The sequence below is a fragment of the Sarcophilus harrisii genome, chromosome 4, assembly GCF_902635505.1.
Source record: "Sarcophilus harrisii chromosome 4, mSarHar1.11, whole genome shotgun sequence".
Classification (NCBI taxonomy): domain Eukaryota; kingdom Metazoa; phylum Chordata; class Mammalia; order Dasyuromorphia; family Dasyuridae; genus Sarcophilus; species Sarcophilus harrisii.
Window position 1 is genome coordinate 1,000,598 of NC_045429.1, and position 22,971 is coordinate 1,023,568.

Sequence of the window (22,971 nt, forward strand, 5' to 3'; positions counted from 1 at the left end):
TACACATGGAACAATTGAGGCTCCGCAACATCCCAGGGTCACATAGCTAGTGTCCAAGGCTGCACTGGAACTTGGGTCACCCAAGCTAGCTCTCTATCTATCTGCTGTGTCACCTTCCCTCTGCCCCTTTAATCAATTAAAAGCCTATTAGATGCCTGGAGCTTAGTCCATGCCTAGTATGTCTAGAAAGACATTTGATGGGTTGGTTAGTTGGGTGTTGTCCTTCAGAATCGAAATGACCTGTTAGAGTGCAGCCACTGAGTGCTGCTCTGCCACGGGGCGGACACAGAGAGTTCCCACTCTGCCACGGGGCGGACACAGAGAGTTCCTATGAAGAATTGGGGTAGCTGCTTTAATTTTACTTTAAAGGTAGAGCTAGGAACAGTAGGGACAGAGAGAGGCAGATTTAAACTTAATATAAAGAAAAAACACATCACCTGAATGCGGGGCTCTTCCTCTGGGGAGGTGTTCAAAGCTGAGGTGTGATGAGCTCTGTGGGAGATTCAGTCTGATTCTATCTGATTCAAGTGGCTAATGTTGATGAAACACCTACTGTGTGTAAGTCATGGGGCCTGGGGCCTGGTGGAGGGGGTTCCTGCCTGGTCCTAGGGGGAGCAGTGTGACCTCTCCATGGCTGAGCTGCCTAATCCCTCCTCCACCATTCCACCTTCTTCCTCTTCTGTGGCCTGTGGCCACCAGCTCCTTTCTGTCCCTTATCCCCGCTCGCGGCAAGAGCGTGACTAGTTTGCAGTCTTGGCAGCTGCTCTGCAGTGAGCCTGTGTCGGGGGCCTGGCGGCTCTCAAGCTTTTTCCCTGCCGTACTTGAACCTCCATACTAGGGGTGGATTTGTGGTTTCCCAGAGATGCTCATCCTGTTCCTCCCCTAGAACTATTCACTTTGCTCAGAAGGGATCAATGCACAAATGGCTTTTAGAGAAGCAACTTAAGCTATCTGGGGGCGAAGATGGAAGCCATTCATCAAAAAGGTGTAAGAGATTGTGCCTCTGACAACAATAAACCTTTGATCCACTTCTCCTCCAGGTTAAAGTTCCTGCCAGAAGAGAGATTTATTTTGTTGTCATGCATCATTTAAGCATTCTTCATTCTGGCTTGGGAACCTTGCCGCATTAATCCATTGCATTATCAACATGTCTGCCTCACAAAGGGCGTTTGTTTCCACCAGTGTAGCAAATGTTCTCAAGAGAAGACAGAACCCTTTGGCTCCAACTTGTTCACTTTCCCTGGAAAGCCTTATCCACTTTACGTTTAGGGAACAGCTCAAACAGAAATGACATTTTACAAGCTCAAAATTAATCAACTTTTTATCTATTTTAAAATAATTTTGTTGATATGTTTTATTTTTAAACCACAAGAGACAGAGAGACACAGAGAGAGACAGGGAGATAAATATGCACAGAGGGAGAGAGGGAGAGAGAGGGAAAGAGGGAGGGAGGGAGAGAGAGAGAGAGAGAGAGGGAGGAGATGGATGTTTTCCATTATCTCCCTTGGGACTGAGTCTGATTGTTAGAATTTCAGCAAATTCAGTCTCTAAGGTTTTGTTGTCCTTCCTATTGCATTCTTCTTGTCCTTGATTATTTCTTCCTGGATCTGCAGCAGTTCATAAATGTCTTCCCATGATTCTCTGAATTCAGCATCTCTTACAGTGCATCTCTTACTCCATTACCCTCTCTGGACGCTGTTTGCTTTGCCCCAGGTGACAAGCATCTATTTTGTTTGCAGTTCTCTGTCACATGAAAAGTTCAGCCGGCATTTACCGAGTGCTGACTGATTCTGGGCACAGTCTCTGCCCTCTGGAAGCTCACAATGAAGGACCCACCAGGAGAATTCATGTGCCAAGGGAGCGGACTGAAGAAATAAATGAAACCTGCAGAGGTCTCGTGCCCAGCACATCCCACTTTGTCCTCCCTGTGACTGTGCCGGCACCACCATCTCCCACCTTTGGCTCAGGACCCAGGTGGGCCAGACTCCAGAGCTCTCTCTGTCCCTCCCTGCCCCTTCCGATGCTGCTCCTGCCTGCGTGTGACCTCTGGCTGGGCGACTGGGTTTCTCTGCCGCAAGTCTCTTCCTCCACTCAGCCATCAAGGTGACCTTCCCAAAGTGCCCCATTGTCTGCGGCAGCCTTCGGCTCGGCATTCAGAGCCCTTCCGAACCTGGCTCCAGCCTGCGTACACCTCCTTCCCACACCTGACTGATCATCTCCAGTTAGTCCCGCACGTGGCTGAGTCGTACATCATCGTTTGCACGTTGGGTTCCCCATTAAATGAGCTTCTTGAGAGCAATGAGGGCCTTTTGCCCTTTGCACACAGGCAGCTTTTAATACTTGCTAATTGACTGACTGACTGACATCAGTAGAAAGTCGTCAGACAAATCCTGTGTCAACCTCAATTTCCCAAGCGAGCTGGTTTGGGGAGCTCGCCAGATCCATGTTGTCTCGGCATCCTGAAGAACGAGGCTTTGATTCCATCATGACTCATGTTTTTAATTGATTCATCAAAGTTTAGAACACATTGTTGGAATCAGTCTGGTGACAGACACTTGATGTTTGTAAAAATAAAGCGTGACTGACAGGGAGCAGACTGCTGAGAGGGGAGCCTAGAACCAGCAGAAGGAAACTAGAGCCGCCATGTCCTTCCCTGTGGAAACAATCGCTCTCCGTGTTCCCTGCTGCACTTGGGTAATGATCCGCCTGACTCGCATCTCTGCTCCCTGACCTGTCCGTCCCATCCCAACTCCCAGCGATCTCTGGCACTTCCTGTGGCCTCTCCTTCAACGTCCGATAACCGAGCGTTGGTACCAGTGGCGGGACATGGCACCAGGAGGACCTAGGTGGGATTTCTGCTTCAGATATTTTCCGGCTCCATCACCCTCTGTGTAACCCACTTGTTTCTTCTTCATGACCCCGTGAAGACCGATCCCATCTCGATTCTTCCTAAGTGAGACTCTGGATGTCACCTCCCTGAGGTTCATTCCTTCTACTCTTTAAAAAGGAGATACTCCTTGCCTAGATCTCAGGGGGTTGTAAAGAAAGTGCTTGGCAAATGCACAAAGATATTCCCATGAGAGAGAACGTACCTGGAACGGCAACTGTTTCATGATGTTCATATAAAAATGCATTTTGTACATTTGAAATTTAAAGGGAATTAGTTATTGTTGTTATCCAGGTATTCAGTGTCTCTCTGGTCCATCCAAGCTTATTTCACAGGACTTCTCCTCACGTCCCTTCACGTAGAGATTCCAGTCCAACAGCTCTGAATTGTGCCCCGAACACACTGTGAACGCATTTCCCGCCTTGGCTGCCGGTGCTCTCTGTTCTCAGCGCCCTCCCAATTTGTTGCTTCCCTGCCCCCCATCAAAGTCCCACTCGGCGTCACTGCCCCCCAAAGTCTTCCCTGATGGCTACACTTCCCTCTTTTAGCGCTTGCCCATCTCTAACTGGTGGCGTTTAATTTTGGAGTATAGTTATCAAGTCTTGTGTTACCTACGGGACTGTGGGCATCTTGAGGACAGACCTCGCATCTCTCCGATTGTGGATCTTCTCCTTTGCATGACTGGGACCTGTCCAACAGTGATTCTGAAATGGAACCGAGTCCTTCCCTGAAGCCGGACGGTGCTGGTCTGGACAGGTTCTCGAGGAAGATGGGCTGGGTGAGAAGTGCACATGAGGGCTCAGGCCTCTTCAGGCTCCAGAGACCCCGAGACCGACCCTGGCTCCCTGCTCCAGGTGGTCGAATCAAAATGGTCAAGAAGAGCAGCAAGAGACGCTGGGGACTGTGCCCCCGAAGGAGACACAGCCTTGCTCCTCCTTGCCCGGGTCAGTGCAGCCTGGAACATGGTTTTCACTGCCACGCACCACATTGCAGGAAAGACCCTGGGGGTCTGGAGAGCTACGATTGGCTCGGAGATTGGCCATGCTGGTGGCCTTCTAGCTGGATGAGGGACTGCAGGGCAGGGCTGGGGGCACTGGGTAGAAATTCTGAAGAGTCTCTCTTTAACTAAGTGCAAGGACATCTTGGTCTAAATCCCACTCCGGAGGCTTTCAAGGCTGGAGGACCATTGCTGGGATGCATTGGGGGACCAACTACACATGGCACTATAGGCTTTGGACAACACGTCCTCCAAAGGAGGAGACTGCAAGAGGATTGCGAGAGCTTCTCCCCATCACATGAATGGCGCTGAGTTCAAATGGGCCTTAAGCCATTGCCTCACGTGTGATGCTGGTGAGTCACCGTGACCGTGTCGGGAGAGATGAGCTCCGAGGAGCTTACAGCCACAAACTTGGATCCCTCAGGCCTGCACGGGGTGTCGGAAAGCACTCGGAGCCGGGGGGGGGGGGTCGGCTGTAATCACGTAGAAAACCCGCAGCAGCCGAGAATCTTAGTAGTTTGGAGAAGTTCTTGACCCCTGAAGACATTTAAGGCTCTCCTCCCCCATCTCCCGGGTTCACAGGCTTTTTGTGGAGATGGGAAGCATCATTCCTTTGTCAATCCAAGACAGGTGTAGGGAGATAGAAAGGGAGGCGACGTGAGGAAGAGGAAGCAGCCCACAGACCGACTTCAGCTGGCAGTCCACAGCATTCAAGACGGGAAGGATCAATCAAAGAATTTCAGAGGCGACTGGGGGCCTCCGAGACCAAAGGCCGAGCCTCCCCATGTTGTGGATGACCTAAAGGGGACAAGCCTGGACTCAGGTTAGCAGCCATGGCAAATGGTGGCAAGGACTATTTTCAAAGATCCCATTGTCTGAGCAGCAGATCCAGTTGAAAATAACCCTTGCTGCCATTTGCCATGGCTGCCAACCCGAGTCCAGGCTTGTCCCGTTTAGGTCATCCAGAATTTATAGATCAGTCCAACAAACAACAGCCTTCACTCTGTCAGGTCTTTCCATCTCTTGGCTCAGTGCACTATCCACTGCACTACCAGCCTGGGCTGTGGGGTAGAGTGACCCCATTCAAGGAGTTTACATTCTAAGGGAAGACAGTGTGTGTGTGTGTGAGTGAGTGTGTGTGAGTGTATGTGAGTATGTGTGTGTGAGTGTGAGTGTGTGTTTGGGTGTGTGAGTATGAGTGAGTGTGTATGAGTGTGTGTGTGAGAGTGTATGTGCAAGTGTGAGTGTGTGCAAGCGTGTGTGAGTGTGTGTGAGTGTGAGTATGAGTGTTTGTATGAGTGTGTGTGTGAGTGTGAGTGTGTGAGTGAGTGTGTGTGAGTGTGTGTGTGTGTGTGTGTGTGTATGTGTGTGTGGTGCACATGTGGAGAACATACATTCACATATGCTCAAAATGCATCTGAATGGGCACAAGGCACTCATGTGTCACCCGGACAGAGAAGTGGGAACCCAGAGAGCAGGCTCCGGGGCCCAGGAGCACACAGGTGGGAAGCAGCAGGCACAGGAGCTTGGTCGTGCTGCTTGGGGTTCCTGGTGCTCAGGCCCACAGAGCTCTGGACCGGTCACCAGAAGGGGGGGAAGGAGGTGAGAAAGACATCTGCTTGTTTTTAGTTTGCTTTTTAAACTTTCATATGAGATGAATTCCTTTTTTGGAACTTTTAAAACAAAGGCAGCCCAAGGAATCTAGCAAGCAAAGCCCCGGTCCTGCACATTGCCCGAGGGCAGAGGGGACATTTGGATGTGCTTTTATGTGTCCATTTTGTCTCTTAATGCAGCTCTTGCGGGCCACGGACTATTCCATTTTGTCTCCGTATCCCCAGGAGGTAGTTCACTTCTGACCCAAAGGTGGCACTTTGTAAATCCACTTTGTGGATTGTTCAATTAATCCATTTTCTTCATTACTAAAGGTAATACCTGGAGTCCTGGCCTAATCCTCCTGTACCAGATGTTTCAGTAAGACTCCCAGAGTTGATCTAGGAAATGAAATCCCTGAGAAATGGGCATCCAGCCTTGGCTTTGAGCCCCAGTGCAGAAAGGAAACTCCTTTCCTCCCAGGGCAGGCCGGTTTACTTTTGGCTGATGCTAATGAGGAGGAAATCTTTTCCCTTTCACTTAGATGAAATCTTCTTCTTGATTATTTCTACTCATTTCTCCCAGTGCTGCCTTTTGGATTCAAGCAGAATTAGTTTAATTCTTTTTTCCCTGCATGAAAACCCTCCAAATGCTATCAAACCCTCCCTAAATAGTTTCTTCTCCAGGTTCAATACACTCAATTCTTGCAACGATTCCCATATGGCGCGCCCTGGTTGCCTTATTCTGGCGCTCTCCCATTTATTAGTCTTCCCAGAAATGTGGCAGCTTGAACTAAGCATAATATTCCAGATGTGGTCAGAATATGGCAGAGTATATCAGGAATGCTGCCTTCCTACTCCAGATGTTGCCTCTCGCTTATTGTAGCTTTTATGAGTTCCATTCACTCAGTAACTCATTGAGCTGGTGTGCTCTTCGGCTTCATTTCCCATGCATGACTGTCCAGACATACGTCCCTTCTTGGTAGTCGTGAAGTTGATTTCTTGAACCCATGCGTTAGATTTGACATTTATCCCATTTACTTTTTTCTTCTTTTTAAGCTGCAGTCTGATTTTTTTTATTATTTTTATAAATTTTAAAAAACGTTTTGAGCATCAAATTCTCTCCTTTCCTCACCTCCCTCCTCCCTTAGATAGTAAACAACCAAATATAGCTTATGCATGTGCAATTATGTAAAACATTCCCAAATGAGTCATTTTGTGCAAGAAGACTTGAATACAAGAAAAAAGAATGAATGAAAGAAAGTGAAAAATAGTCTTCAGACAATACAAGTTCTTTCTCTGGAGACAAATAGTACCCTTTATCACTAATTCTTTGATATTGTCTTGGACCATTGTACTGCTGAAAACAGCCAAGTCGTCTATAGTTCTTCATCAAACAATTGGTATGATCGTGTACAACATTCTCCTGGTTCTGTTCACTTCGCTCTGCTTCAGTCTAGATAAGACTTTCCAGGTTCTTCAGAGAGCATCCTGACTGTTATATCTTACAGGACTATAACATTCCATTATAATCATATACCATTCTCCAATTGATGGGAATCCCTTTGATTTCCAGAATGTTATGGAATGATTATGGAAATAGGTTCTTTCCCCCTTTTTTGGGGGGGATATCTTTGGGATATAGCCCTAGCAGTGGTATTACTGGATCAAAGAGTATGAACCATTTTATAGCCCTTTGGGCATAGTTCCAAATTGCTCTCCAGAATGGTCGGATCAATGGACAACTTCACCAAAAGTCCATTAATGTCCCAGTTTTCCCACATCTCCTCCAACATCTAATATTTCCCCTTTTTATCATATTAGCCACTCGGATAGGTATAAGGTAGTACCTTAGAATTGCTTTAATTTGCATTTCTCTGATCAATAGTGATTTATATCATTTTTTTTCATCTGACTATAGATAACTTTGATTTCTTTGTCTGAAAACTGCCTGTTCGTATCCTTTGGCCATTTATAAATTGAAGAATGATTTGTAATTTTTATGAATTTGACTCAATACTTTATATATTTGGGGCCTTTGTTCTGCTTTCCATAGAATTCTGATTGCATAAGTTTTCTTTGTGTGAAACCTTTTAAATTTTATATAATCAAAACAACCTATTTTACAGTTTGTAATGTTCTAATTTTTTTTTTTTTGCTGAGGCAATTGGGGTTAAGTGACTTGCCCAGGGTCACACAACTAGGAAGTGTTAAGTGTCTGAGACCAAATTTGAACTCAGGTCCTCCTGACGTCAGAAATGGTGCTCTATCTACTGTACCACCTAGCTGCCCCCTGCTCTCCGTATTTCCTTTGGTCTTAAATTCTTCCCTTATCCATAAATCTAACGGATAAACGATTTCATGCTTTCCTAATTTGGTCTATGGCATGTTGTTCTGTGCCTCGTTTCTGTCATACTGTTTTCCGGCTTTCCTTGCAGTTTTTGTCGAGGATGAGTTTTTGCTCCAAAGCTTAGATCTTTGGGTTTATCACAGACTAGATTTCTGTGGTCCTTTACTGTAATGGAACTTGTACCTAATCGGTCTCACTGTCCCACACTCCTTCTTAGCCAGGAGCCGATTGTTTATAACTTTATAACACGGTATTGAGATATGTCAGTCCAATTCAACAGTCTGTTCACATCACCAGGGACTCTGAGTCATGTTCATAGGTGATGAGCTCATCATCGTTCAGGTCTTTGACACAAAGCGTAGAGGAGCACTCTGCCCCTTACAATCCCTTGGCCGGAGGCCTTCTTCCAACTCCACACACAGCCATTGATGATGATCTTTTTGGAAGCAGGCATTCAACCAGTCCTAACTACACATATACATACATACATACATATATATATATATATATATATATATGTATGTATACTAGCCCACATCTCTCCATCCTTGCCATTGCAACAAAGAGCAGGAGAGACTTTTATGAAATTATCCACTAAACTCTAGGCAATCAGTTGCTTAATTCTAGGGACAATGAAGTAAAAAATGAAAACAGTAACTTGCCTTCTGGGAGTTTACAATCAAGTGGGAGAACATGAATATAAAGGAGAACATCCAAGAACCATACCAGGCAGGAGAAAGCTAACCAAAGAGAAGTTACCAGCGCTGTGGCAACAAGGAAGGGACTCCTGTGGCTTTTGGGATGCATCTTGAAGGAAGTCAGTTATTCTAAGAGGAGGAAGAGTATTCCAGGCTTGGGACACATTGTGGGCAATGGTGCAAAGATGGGAGATGGACCACCCTGAATGAGGAAGAGCAAATGGCCAGGATGCTAGACTGTGGAGTACAGAGCACCCCCAGCACTCCCTGAACTGACTCGTCTAATAAGGAGCTCCCCATGTGCCTCCCTGTTTCTGTCTGTGGGTCTCTCTGTGCGTCTCTCTTTCTTCAATGCTTTGCCCAGTTTCCATCACATATCAAGTCCCTGATAAATACTTATTGATTAACTAATTGATCCATTTATTATAGTCATTTGTGGCACTTTAGGCAAGAGACTTAACATTAACAATGCCCCCACTAGACAAAAGGTCAAAACACTTGAATAAGTGTTTTTTAAAAGAAGAAATACAAACTTTCAACATTCCCCTGAAAAAATGTTCCAAATCTAACAGAAAAATACAAGTGAAAACAATTTGCACGTATCAAGCTTGCAAAAGTAGGACAAAATGGGAGAACTCCTCATGGGTAGGGTTGTAGGAAGATGCTGGTGTAAATTGGTTCAATAATTTTGGGAAACAGTTTGAAACTCTGCAAGAAAATTTGCTAAACTGTTCATATCCTCTGACCCCAAGATTACATTGGCTATACTCCAGGGAGGTTCCTGGCAGCCAGAAAAGATCCATATCAACCAATATGTTCACAGCTGCATTTTCCAAGGCAACAAAAAAGGGTGCCAGTCACTGGAGGAATTCTTGGATAAATCATGGTGGGTGGATGTAATGTGCAGGTAATGAGCAGGTATGGATTGTGAGGTGAGTACCGAGGGAGGTGGAGGTCACCACAACGCACAGAGTGCCAGATGTGCAGACTGAAACACCCGAGTTCAATCCCTGGACAAGTTATTTCTCCTCTGCCCGCCTCAGTTTTCTGATCTGTAAAGTAGGGGTCTTAATAGCACTGACCTTGCAGGATTATTGTGAGGATCAAAGGACAAATCTTTGGGAGGTGCTTTATAAACCTTAAGGTGATGTTTACATGCCAGCTGTTGGTATGGAAGAAGCTTCTGCACTGATGAAATGACAAACCCTGTGCATAATGGAGACAACTTAATGGAATATCAGGGAGCTATAAGGAATAAAGACCTTGAAAACTCTTGGGGAGAACTGTGAAATGTGATGTGAGCAAGGAAAGCAGCATCCACAAGCACAATAGCTATTGCCATGGAAACGGTATCAACTTGGAAAGGCAGCACTGGTCAGGTACAATGGGAAGTTAGCCCTTCTGCCATATTGAAAGGACGCCAGCCAAATGTACACAATAAGAACAAAGCCAGTTTCTTGGGGAATCTGCTTTTTAGAGTTGTTTGAACAGTTTGTGGTTATTCCTGAGAGTTTAAAAGGAGAAGGGGAAAGCTTCAGTCTATTGGTGGGATGCTCTTTGGAGGATTTATGGGAAAACATGGGCAAAGATGGCATAGGATGGAGTGACAGAAAGAAGCTGGGGTCTCCCACAATACAGACAGAAGCTACAGATCCAGCTAAGGAGCAAAGTCAGTTCTGACCTTGGCAGTTAGCCACTAATTCTTGGCTGGCTGGTTTCTGTTTTGTCTTGAAAAATCAAGTCTGAAAGGCCAGTTTCTTGATGCCTGCTGGACACACAATACCTTCCTTCCTTGGAATGAGCTGAGCTCTTCCACCCCACAAGTTCAAACCCTGCAGCGTTCTTGACCCCTATTATTTGTCTTTGACTTTTAGGATCTCCGTGCTCTGTCTGGCCCTGGATTTCTGTGTTTTGATCCTACTTTGGTGTCTTTTCCTGACTGCAGTCTCATCTTGCCCCTGCTTTGATGACCTTTTCTGTCTACTATATGGGATACACACACACACACACACACACACACACACACACACACACACACATATATATATATATGATATATGACCCATACCCATATAAATGCGTGTGTGTGTACATACACACATACACACAGATATAAACTCTATTAAACAACTTGATTTTAGAGGTTTTTAACCTGGTCTATATGAACTTAAAGAAAAATTTTGATAATCATATTTCATTATAATTGGTTTCCTTTTAAGCCAATTTATTTTATTTTATGCATTCAAACATAATTTTGAAAAGGGGGTCCATAAGTTTCACCAAACTGACTGCTCACGGAATTTATCACCCTAAAAAGGTGAAAAACTTCTGCTTTAAGGAAATACATAAAGGCAGAGCCCATTCCTCTTGTACAGTCTATTCAAGAGTGTCCTACAGTGTCAAGAGAGAGGACTGGCCTTGGAAATCAGAAAGACTTGGTATCAAATCCCATTTCTGCCATAGACAGTTCTTGTAGGGATCTTGGGCAGGTTACTTTGCCTCTCAGTAATCTGGGTATCCCTCCAAAGTGCAAAGTTGCCAAAGAGCAACTGATCTGTATCTGTGGGGGGAGTTTCCACACCGGGAATTGTCTGAATCAATGACATCATAAATCCCAATTTAAAAAAAGAGACAAAAATCAAGAAAATAAATAAATTAAGAAGTTTACTTAAAAGAAAAGCTCATTACAGCTAAGTTTCAGTCAATTTTTTTTCCTGATTGTTATATATCACTCATCCCCATATATTTTGCTTTCCAACCAAACTGGTCTGCTTAGTCTCCCTGTACTTAGTACTCCATGTCCTGCCACCAGGCCTTTGCACAGTATCCCTGGGTCTTCCTCCATCTCCATCTCTTAGCATCCTTGGCTCACTCAAAGACTGTATCCTTTGGGATGTCTCAGTCATTCCCTTGCTGTATGATTCTGACTCCTGTAACCATTAGCCTGCACATGCTCATGCTTGGGAAGGAATACGTTCCTTAAATTGAAAGGGAATAGTAAGGAATATATCGTTTTCTCAGAAGTACATGGTAACTGTAATAACTGACTGTATAGTAGGACATAAAAATTTCACAACCAAATTTAGAAAAGCAAAAGTAATAAATGCATCTTTTTCAGATCAAATGCAATAAAAATCACATTCAGTGATGGACAATGGAGAGATTCAAATTAATTGAAAATTAATCAAATCCTAAAAAAAGTGCCCAAAGAATAAATCATAGAAATAATTGATACTGGGGCAGCTAGATGGCACAGCTCTGAAGTCAGGAGGATCTAAGTTCAAATCTGGTCTCAGACACTTTAACACTTCCTAGCTGTGTGCCTCTGGGCAAATCACTTAGCCCCAATTGCCGTGAGAAAAAAAATCGATGTTATTAAACAAAATGACAACAATACCATAATTATGGTATATACCATACCAAACATATCAAAATTTATGGTATGCAGCCAAAGTAGTATTAGGGGAAATTTCTTCTTCTAATTGTGTACATCAATAAAATAGAGAAAAAGAAGATCAATGCTTTGGGCTTGCAACTAAAAGAAAAAACTAGAAAAAGAACAAATTTAAAACCCCCAATTAAACACCAAATTGGAAATCCCTGAAATTCAAAGGAGAGATTAATAAAATTGAAAGCAAGAAAACAATTAAACTAATAAATAAAACTAGAAGCTTGTTTAATGAAAAAAAAAAACACAATAGAATAGAATAGAAAAACAAAGTACTAGGGATGAAAAATGAAAGGAGTAAATTTACCACTAAAGAGGAAGAAATTAAGACAATTGTTAGCTATTTTCCCCAATTACATGCCAATAAGTTTGACAATCTAAATGAAATGGATGAATATCTACAAAATATAAATTATTAATATAAATTAGAAGAGAAGAAAAAACAAAATATTTAAATAATCCAATTTTAGAAAAAAGAAATTGAAGAAGCCATCAATGAACTTCCTTAAGAAAATTTCCCCAGGACAAATGGATTCACAAACATTTAAAGAATAATTAATCACTATGCTATATAAAATATTTGGGAAAATGGTGAAGAAGGAGTCATACCAAATTTATGACACTAGTAGGGTGATGACACCCAAACCAGGTGGAGCCAAAACAGAGAAAGAAAATTGTATACCAATTTTTAAAGTGAATATTGATGCAAAAATTTAAATAAAACACTAGCAAAGAAATTACAGCAATATATCATGAGGATCATACACTATGACCAGGTAGGATTTGTACCAGAAATGCAGGGCTAGTTCAATATCAGGAAATTTTTTTGCATAATTGACCATATCAATAATAAAACAACAGAAATTGTGTACTTATTTCAATAGATGCAGACAAAATGTTTGACAAAGCACAGCACTCGTTCCTATTAAACAAACACTAGAGTGCATAGGAATAAATGGAGCTTACATTAAAATGATAAACAATATTTACCTCAAACCATCAACAAGCCTTATATGGAATGGAGATTAGCTAGAAACCTTCCCAATTCAATAAGTCATGTAACAAAGATGCCCGTTATTATTATATTAATTGTTCATGGGTAAGCTGAATCTGTTTATTTATTGCTATACCAATCAAAGTATAAAAATTATTTTATAGAGTTAGAAAAAATATTTCATCTAGAAGAACAAAAAGTCAAGGATATCAAGGGAATCAATGAAAACAAAATGGCCTGTCCATATCATATCTCAAATTGTATAATAAATTTATAATTATCAAAACAATCTAGTACAGGCTAAAAAAGAGTGGTGGATCAGTGGAATAGATTACGTACAAATTATATTATAGTAAATGATCACAGTAATCTATTCTGGGAAATGATAATCCCTAAATTGAAGCTTTAGGTACAAAAATTCATTATTTGACAAAAACTCCTGGGAAAATTGGAAAATAGTATGGCAGAACTTAAATATAGAATAATATCTCACATTGTATACCAAGATAAGGTCAAAAATGGGTACATGATATATACATAAAGGGAAATACCATATGCAGATTAAGAGAGCATGGACTAATTTGTCAGATTTATGGATAAGGGAAGATTTTAGGACCAAATAACATAGAGAATTATAAAATAATTTTGATAAAAAGTTTTTGCATTAACAAAACTAATGCAATCAAAATTAGAAAGAAAGCAAAAAACTTAAAAAAAATTGTGACAACTATCTTTGATGAAGGCTTCTTTTCTCAAATATATAGAGAACTAAGTCAAATTTACAAAAATAAAAGTAATTCCCCACCCGATAAATGGTAAAAGAATGTGAAAAACAATTTTTAGACAAGTTAAAGCTATCTATAATGATATGACAAATGCTCTAAATCAGAGAAAAGCAAAGTAAAATAATTTTGAGGTACTATCAGAATGGCTAATATGAAAAAAAGAGAAAATGGTGGGTGTTGAAAGGATGTGGAGAAACTGGGATACTAATGAAGTATTGGTAGAGTTGTGTACATTGGTAGAGTGGTGAACTGGCCCAATCATTCTTGAAAGCAATTTGGAACTAAGCCTAAAGGGCCAAAAAAGTGTGAATACTCTTTGATCCAGTTATACCACTGCTAGATATATATCCCAATTCATTCAAAAAAGGGAGAAAAGAACCTATTTCCATACAAAAATATTTATAGCAGCTCTTTTTGTGATGGCTAAGAATGGGAAATCAAAGAGCTGTCCAGCAAAGGGAAATGGCTAGACAAGTTGTGGTATGTGATTGCAATCAAATATTATTATGACATAAGCAATGACTAGCAGGATGATTTCAGAAAAGCCTAAAAAGACTTACCTGAACTGATGTATAGTGAAGTAAACAGGAGAATGTTACATATAATAACAGCAATATTGTTTGATGAAGAATTGCTATTTAGCTTTCCCAGCAATACAATGATCAAAGACAATCCCAAAGTACTGATGATGAAGTATACCATCCTCCTCCAGAGAAAGAAGTGATATTGATTGGATATACTCGGAAGCATGTGATTTTTACTTTCTTTTATTCTTTTTTCTTTTATTTGAGTCTTCTCAATGACTAATATGGAAACGTTTTGTACAATTGCACATATACAACCCAGATTGCTTACTATCTCAAGGAGGGTTAGGGAGGGAGAGAGAGGGGAAAGGGTAGAATTTGGAATTTAAAACTTTAAATAGAAGTGTTAAAAATTTGGAAAAAAGGAACTCTTTCCTTTGTGTGATGGCATCCCTGGAACAGTGACTGGCCCTGGGACCAGTCCTGTGTACTTCACACCTGAGGAAGCTCACTCCACCAAGGCACTGATGCTTAAACACCAGAAGAGTTGCCCAAAGCACCAAGTCACTTGCCCAAGATCATAGAGGTGTCGGGGGGGCCACCAAAGGCAGCTCTATGCATTGCACTGTGCTGATGACTGTGCTGTGATAAGTACTGAACAATTGCTTATTAATTGGTTATATGTGAACAAGTTGCACTCCCCTCTCTCCAGTAGAACATAAGCCCCCAGGGGCTGGGACTCTGGGTCCGCAGCATCCAGCCCAACACCTGCCCAGCACAAGTTTACTAGTACCTGACTGACTGAAATGAATGCAAACACGGCCAAGAGCATTAGCATTCAGTCCCAATCCTGTGCTTTCCTTTTATTCTGCACCGTGGATGGAAGCCAAGGAAGAAACACTTCCCTGTTGTCCTGGCAGCTTTATTAATGCTCTCTGGCTAATAATTCTAGCAGAATCAACTCTCTGATATTCATGGTACCTTTGAGATGTCCTTCACATTATGGATGAGATATTAATTTAGTTCCATGGTGGTGATCACTCTGAACCATTACTCCACTAATTAATACTCCAGAAACGATGGGGAACAGAGAGTTGTAAACTTGTTAATGTACCTAGGATGACCGGAAATCAGATTATTAGGCAGAATTTTAATGTGCAGCCCATTATTATTGCAAACAATTTACAATGGAAATGGAGTCTGGAAACATCCCTCTGTCGCTTCCTTCTGAAGGTGGAAGAGTAGATTGTTCACGGCAATTTATTTCCATCTGAAGAGAAAGGGTTTGATTTCCAGAAGAGATGGGGCCTGATTTAGGGGCCTCCCTGCTGCAGAGTAATACGTCTTGGTGCTGTCTCTAGTGTTACTTGCATCCCCTCATTTATGGTTGTCGGTGCATGGGTATATGGCACTGGGGGGAAGCACGGGGGGTGCAGATGAATCTAGAGACCAGGGAGGTAAGTTCTGGGCTTGCAGTCAGAGCACCTTGGTTCAATCCCTACTTGATGTTGGTTACCTTGATGACCTGGGAGAGTAATTCACTCCCCTGAGCCTCAGTTTCCCTCTTGGTAGAATGAAGAAAGGGACCACTGGTTTCCTAGGTGGGCACCAGAATGCCAACTATGGCACCTTGCTATGTTCATCAGAAAAATTCTTATAATAGCAAAAAAGTTGGCCAAGGCAGCGCCCCTGTCCAAAGGGGGTGGGCCCCCTCAGCTACCCTGACAGGGTGGCTGCCTCCCGGGAGTCCTCTCCCAAACTCTTCCCAGCTCATCCAGGGAGCCCAGGACTAAACAAAGCCCCTTGGCAGAAGATGGCACAAGGCTAGGCCCCCTGGCCTCTCTTCACGCAGACCAAGATGGCACATTGCAGCCTACTAGCCTTAGCTTCCTCCTCCTCCCTCCCCCTCCATGTGTGAGTCCTCCCTGTTATCCGAGTGTGTCTCTTTGGGAGCACAAGAAGCTAGGATCTCTGCCCATCAGGGGAGATGGCAAGTCTCTACAGCTATCAAAACTGCAAAAAAGCCAGTGAGAACACTGCCAGGCTCCAGTTAAATCTTTTCTTTCCACTCCAGTGTCTGGGCAAATAGTGATAATTGTTATAATGACGCAATACTGAAAGGTTGGCCAAAGCTTGAGCGTGATATCATCTGAGGCTCTCCTCAGCCCTGGAGGCAGATGCTTTTATTATTCCCATTATTCTATCGGGAAAACTGAGGGAGGCAAATGAATAGTCCAGGGACACACAGTTCGGCGGGTCTTCTTCCTGACTCCAGTCTCTGTGCTCTATGGACTGCCCCTATTAGTTGAGCACAGTGCCAGGTCCCAGGAAGTGCCTCCTAAAGTTTCTCACCCGACTGGCTGCCCTCATTGCCCCTGGACAGAAGCTCTCTACTCAGATAATTCTCTGACCTCGGCTTAGACATCCAGAGAATCCTCTCTGACTGCAGGTGAATTGAAGCCAGAACCAAAGGGAAGTTAAGGCACTGATCTTGTTTTTCTCCTCTTACCCGGCCTCATTCCAGCATGTCCAACACACTTCTATGGGCAGCAAAGTCCCTTGCTCAGATGCAGGACAGGTTCCTCACCCCCCTACCCCAATATGAGTTCCCTGGTACTTGCCGCCTCAGCAGACCCTTCGGCTTCCCTGTGGGGTGTGGGGGCTGTCTCTTCAGAAAGGGGTCGGCCCTGGCCTGGGTGGGGGTCTCGCCCCTCCTGCAGAGGGATCATGGCTCAGCTCCGACTTAGGGCCTGAGAGGGAAGGACTGACCCCAAGACATTTTCTCGGTGAGATAAGGATGCTTCACTGAAGCCTGAGGTGCCCATCGCTTCGACCAAGAAGCTCTACGAGACCTTTGGGCTCCCGGGAAGAGACCCCCAGCTGCTCGGGGCCTGAAAGGGTTAATGTGCCGCAGAACAGGGGACCATGAACACTGCTGTTTCACTTGAAGAGCCTGGCCCAGTGTGGATAATTCTTTGGATTCAGATGACAGATTGGGGAATATGCAGGGGCGCCAGAGCAGCTCGATACCTAATAGATGGCCGCGCGGTATTGTTCTGTGTGGGCCTGCCGTTACACGGCTGGGCAGCCAACAGTCCCACGGAGGCAAATTCTAAATGGAGAAGTAACAGGGGACCAATTCATGTCTTGGAGGCTTCTGGTCCCCCAGACCAAAGACTCCGAATGTCATCAATGCCCTTCCATCCTCCCTGGAAGCTGACAAGATGTGACCCTTTCAGTGTCCCTAGGAGGAAGGTGGCTCCAGTCACTCGGTCATCTCCCGGCCAACCTTCCTCACCTCTCTCTGTTTTCCTGCCTGGTCCCTGGAGGGGTGTCAGGATGAGGGGAACCCATTCCTGAGACCTGAAGACTCCTTAGTGCATTCTCTATGGGTGTCTGACCTTCATGTCAAGGTCACATACAAAATGCCTCTCAGATAGAGCCAGAAAAATCAGGCTAATTAGTACATGTGGGATTACAAAGGAAACTACACTGAAATATAGTTTTAAAAATATTTTAAAGGAAGAGGTTCATTCTTATTAAGAAGCCCCGATTGTGGGTAGGGTTTCAGTGACTTCCAATAAATCAGGTTATGGACTTTGGGAGGGGGTCAAAGTTTGCTGAACTCATGCCATTCAGATGAGAGGATGTATCAGAGGAGATGCTCTTAACTCCTTTTAACATAAAAATAAAATAAACCCGGATCAGGCAAGTCCAAGCATTCAGCTCCAGATTTGCAGTCACAAGAGAGATGGCATAGATGAGAGAGCCAGACTTGGAGAAAGAGTTTAATTTTAGAAAACAGTCCCAACTGTCAGAAGAATCACCCTCTTTAGCTCATTAAAGAATCACCACTTTCCTTTCAAAGGAGAAGGAAACTAATATTTCTTAATGCTCGCTTCACATTAATATCATGCCAATTATTGCCTTCCTCTCTGCTGATAAATATTCAAGGGAGAAGTGAGACCCACAAGATGGATTAATTCTCTGGCAGTACAAACAAAAACTTTCAATATTTTATACCACATAATTAAATGCTGTTTGTTACCTTCAAAAGCAGACCTTGGGACACATTAATTAATTGCTTCAAAAAGACAGTTAGACATGCTTCAGGGCTGATGTTCAGAATCAGACGTTTCCAGGATCAGATGTAGGATCGTAGATTGAGAACTGGGCGGGGCCTTAGGTGCCCTCTCTTCTGACCCCTTCAATTTGACAGGTCTGACTTGGCAAGGGAGGCTTCCCGAGGCCCCACAGATAACAGTGGCCAAGGTGGAGACCGGCCCTCAGACCCCAAATCCAGCCTGCTTTCCCTCATCCCTCTCTCCTTGAACCCACCCCTTCAGCACTGCCAATGAGGAAAGCTCCCAGAAGAAATCCTACCTGCAGAAATCGGGGGGCACCATGCCATAGACATTTATTCGGTCACAGAGCTCTAAGGCAATCGTCATTGTGAACCAGCCAGTGCTGAGCCAAGTGTTGGAGATCTTCCTGAAAGGAAACCACAAGTAAGCTTCCAGGTTGGCACACCCTTACGGAAATATATGGACAAGAGACAGTAAAAACTTTGTCATCGGGTCTTCGATCAAATAGAAATCTCTTAACTGGACCTGCCACACGTTACAGTGCAATTCGACAAAAGTGCTGGATGACATAAACCTTTATTGGAAATCCAGAGGCTGCAGAGACTGTTTTTGGAAGCTGGTATCTGGAATTCAGCGAAGTCACAATCTGAGCCAGACCAACAGGCTCAGAGAATGATGGAGCTGAAAATGACTCCAGGGCTCCTGGAGTCTGGGCCCCTCATTTGACAAGGAAGGAAACCAAGGTCGAGCAATTTATAATTCATTTTATTAATATTTTTAAAAGGTTCATTTCCTAAAAAAACAAACAAACAGATGCTCTGTCAACTCAAGAAGAACTGATTTTTAATTCTGACTCTAGACAATTTCTAGCTGTGAGACCCTGGGAAAGTCATTGAAATGAAGGCAACCTCAGTTTCTTCATCTGTAAAATAAGAATAATAGTAGCACTGACCTCCCGGGATTGTGGTGAGGATCAAATGAATTAATATCTGTGAAACTCTTTGTGAACATTAAGGTTCTGTATAAATGATACTTACCACTATGACAATGATTACTACAAATATTACATATATTTTTACATTCACTTAGATGACATTTGGATCCCAGGTTTAGAGCTGAAAGGAAACTTAGCAGTCACGGTTAGATTCTCTCATTTTGCAAATGAGAAAACTTATTCCGAGAGAAGGAAAATGATTTGTCTGAGGTCAAATGGATAGTAACTAATATTAAATTTCAACCCATCTCTGTATCCATGTCATATCTTCTGGAGAATGTAATCCCCACGAGGGTAGGGTTTTGGACTTTGCCTCGTCAGCACTAAGGACAGCGCATGGCACAGAGTGGGTGCCTAAGAAGTGCTTTTTTTGAATTGAGTTGATCTGAATTAGTCCAGAGATTTTTTATCTCAATCTTATGTTGGTCACCTCTAATAGCTGATGTGAATCTTTCGAGTTGTTGTAGTCAGAAAGGTCATCGTTCATGGCTCACTGTCTGACAATAAAACTTCTAAAACTTAGCTCAGCTAGTTTGAGTGACATACAGAATCCACACCAGCCCTTACTCAATTCAACTCATTTGAACAAACACTGATTAATTGCTTTCTCAGCCTGCAGCCCTCCCAGCCTGGAAGGACCTAGTGTGCCCTGGGAATACACAGATCACCTCCAGTCCTCCCAAACCAGAGCTTTCATGGAGGTCAATGGGGTGGTGAATTCTAATTCTTCAAAATTAGCCAGATCATTTGGACAACTTGAACCATACCATTCCATGATGACATGAAGAGATGGAGTCTTTAAAGCTCAGTGGCTGAAGCAGGGCAGTGCAGTGGAAAGAACGCTGACTCAAAGGGCAAAAGATTCATGTTCAAATACCTCCTCTGCCACTATCTGGGTGACCCGTGTGACCTTATTTGTGTGTGACCTTAGGGGAAAAAGGCCCTTCCCCTTGTGGCTCTCTTCCTTCTCTAGGAAATGAGTTGGGGAGGTTGGCCTCTGAGATGCTGCCTCCAGTTTAAGATCTATGAGCTAGATAAGAGTCTCTGATTTGTTCTGGTGGGACCCAAAGCACAGGATTAGGAGCAGTGGAGGATTGGTAGAGATCTTTTTAGTCTGGAAGTCAGGAAACTTGCCAAACACAGGAGCTTCCCAAGTGTATAGGGCTGCCTGGGGAGGATGGGATTTCCATTGGTCTCTGATGTGTCTGGGCAATGACTTCCTGGGGTGTTGTAGTTGCATGTTTTTTTTTTTTTTTTTTTTTTTTAGGACTAGATTGGTTAGATAGCTAATGAAACTCTTTGCAACTTGGAAGTTCTAGATCTACATGAATAAGCAGAAATCTTGGTGTCTGGGAATATGCTGCCATAAGATCTTACCCCAAATGAGACAAACCAAGCAATCTGTCCTTGGTGCTGACCTCTCCATTGTCCTTCCCACTTTGATGAAGCCTGTCCTTCCTCACTAGGCTGAGGAACAGACACAAGGGAAGAGAGCCTCTGTCCTGTCAGTGCCTCCAGAACTGTTTACTCAGCTTGCCCTGAGTCATTTAGGGTCAGATTCTGTTCTTGGAAAGACCAGAAAGTTTCCCATCTTTCTCAGGCCTCCAGACTCTTTGGTCTCTTCTGAGGACAAGCCCTGGGAGATGACAGCTGGAAGAGGAACTTGACAGCAATAGAGTGCTCCCCGTGATACAGCTGGGGGTCATTTCCTTTCCTCGCTGGAGCCCGCTTTTATTTTCTTTTCAGCCTCCCTGTGATACAGCTGGGGGTCATTTCCTTTCCTCGCTGGAGCCCTCTTTTATTTTCTTTTCATTTTGGAGTGGTCGTGCCATGGCTCATTAGCCAGTTTCAAACACCTTATCCCCAAGGTCAGACTGTCTGACTTTGCCCAGTCGCAGTGTCATGTGTGAGGCGAATAAGAGATTTCACAGGATCGTTCTTTTTTTTTTTTTTAAAGTCCAAGCATTATATAGTGCCCCTCCTTGATAGGCAATGATTTTCTTTTGAAAGGACCTCTTCTCCTTTGCATTTCACGGGGAGTGGAGTTAGTTGAGAGGGAGGTGGGGAAGGGAGGAGAAGGAATAAGATACAAAGAGATTTTTTTTTGCTCCAGATGTCTGATGGGTCAGGGGACTAGTGGGTCCTGCAATCAGGGTCCTCTGATGTCCAATTCTAAAATAACCTGGCCTGAGTAATTGCCCTATTCCCCAAGGGAGGGAAAATTAGACCCTCGCTCTCTTAACTTGGCAGTCAGGCTCACATAGTCTGAGGGGACCCCATCGATCTAGCCATTTCCTCCATCACCCTTCAGCCTTAATGCAGAGGCTGATTGCTCCCATAGGCAGGATAATCTAAGTCTCAGAGCTAGATTTAAAACCATTAGAAAGGATCGTCATGACATCAAACAACAAATCAGTCAATGAGAGCTGGTCTAGTGTCCGGTACCACGTGCCTGGCACTGTGTTAGGTGAACTTTACTAGCCATTAATAGGGGCCTCCTTCTTTCCCTGAAGCCATGGCCACATTGCACAAATTTGGAATCAGATAGGAGGGTTCTGGTATATTTAACAACTACTTCTGTGTCTCCCCTTTCCCGAATCCAAGTGTGGATGACACGCTTCCTTCACGATTCCTCTGTCACTATCAAGACTTGATGTGCAGCTTTGCAGATTTCCAAGGTGTAAATACCCACACAAGATTGGAGAATCAGCTTGGTTAGAGAGGATTCCAGTGCAGACCCGCAGCCAGAGGATGTGGATTCAGGTCCCACGACCCAGGGCACCTCACTTAGTTCTTCAACTGGGAAATGAAGGTGTAGGAATATATAGTCTTTAAGGTCGATTTATGCAGGAAAATGATGCTCCTGTGGTCTCTTTTGGGGAGAGATTGGGGGGGAAAGGGAGATCACAGATATAGAATTGCAAAGGACTTTAAAAATAATCGAGTTCCTAGGTTCATGGTTATAGAGTGAAATTAGGATTAGAAGCAGAGAAGTGGAGGGATTCATCTTCTAAGGTGGCTCTGGAAATCAGGTCCCCTGACATCTGAGCCAGGTCTGTTTCTATGCTGGCAAGGTCCATAGGTTGAGTAAAAAGTGGGGCAGGTTATTGGGAGGGGCTGTAAGAGGAAGAACCTCGGACCTTCCCAAGGAGAGCTCTGCCGGATTAGCTGGGTGGACGAAGCTGGAGGGGAGTTCTGCTCTGGGATGCCAAAGATAGACAGCTGTGGAGCTAGCGGGAAGGAGAACTCTTTGTGCCCTTGAAATGGCATGTGGGAGGCTGGGAATGAACGACTGGGCCCTTTCTGTCACCTCCCTTTCCCAGGGGCTGGCTACCCGAACCCGAAGCAAAGAAGGGAATTTGAATGGATTCAAAGTTCCTTGGGTACAATGGGAAAGAATGCCTACTGGGAGACTGGAAAGCTGCCATTGGCCTTTATAAAGGCGAGTTCCTGGTGACTCAGGCTGGCTCCAGCATCCTTCTGGCCAGGATGCCATGGAAACCCCAGCACAAAAGCGACGCCCTTCTCCGAAGCTTTGAACCCTTCCCCAAGAAAGGAATCTCTCCTGCTTTTCTCCTGCTTAATCATTTCTAATGAAAGAATATGAAGAGCTGTCATGT

General features: G+C 43.9%; 1 protein-coding gene across 1 annotated transcript in view; it reads right to left on the reverse strand.

Annotated features, from left to right (window-relative positions):
- ST6GALNAC5 (ST6 N-acetylgalactosaminide alpha-2,6-sialyltransferase 5) overlaps nucleotides 1-22,971 on the reverse strand; it is a 209,696-nt gene that overhangs the window by 3,483 nt on the left and 183,242 nt on the right. The window contains exon 4 of the mRNA XM_031968859.1: nucleotides 18,656-18,763. Coding sequence (XP_031824719.1) covers nucleotides 18,656-18,763 — 108 coding nt within the window. The remainder of the gene's footprint in view (nucleotides 1-18,655; nucleotides 18,764-22,971) is intronic.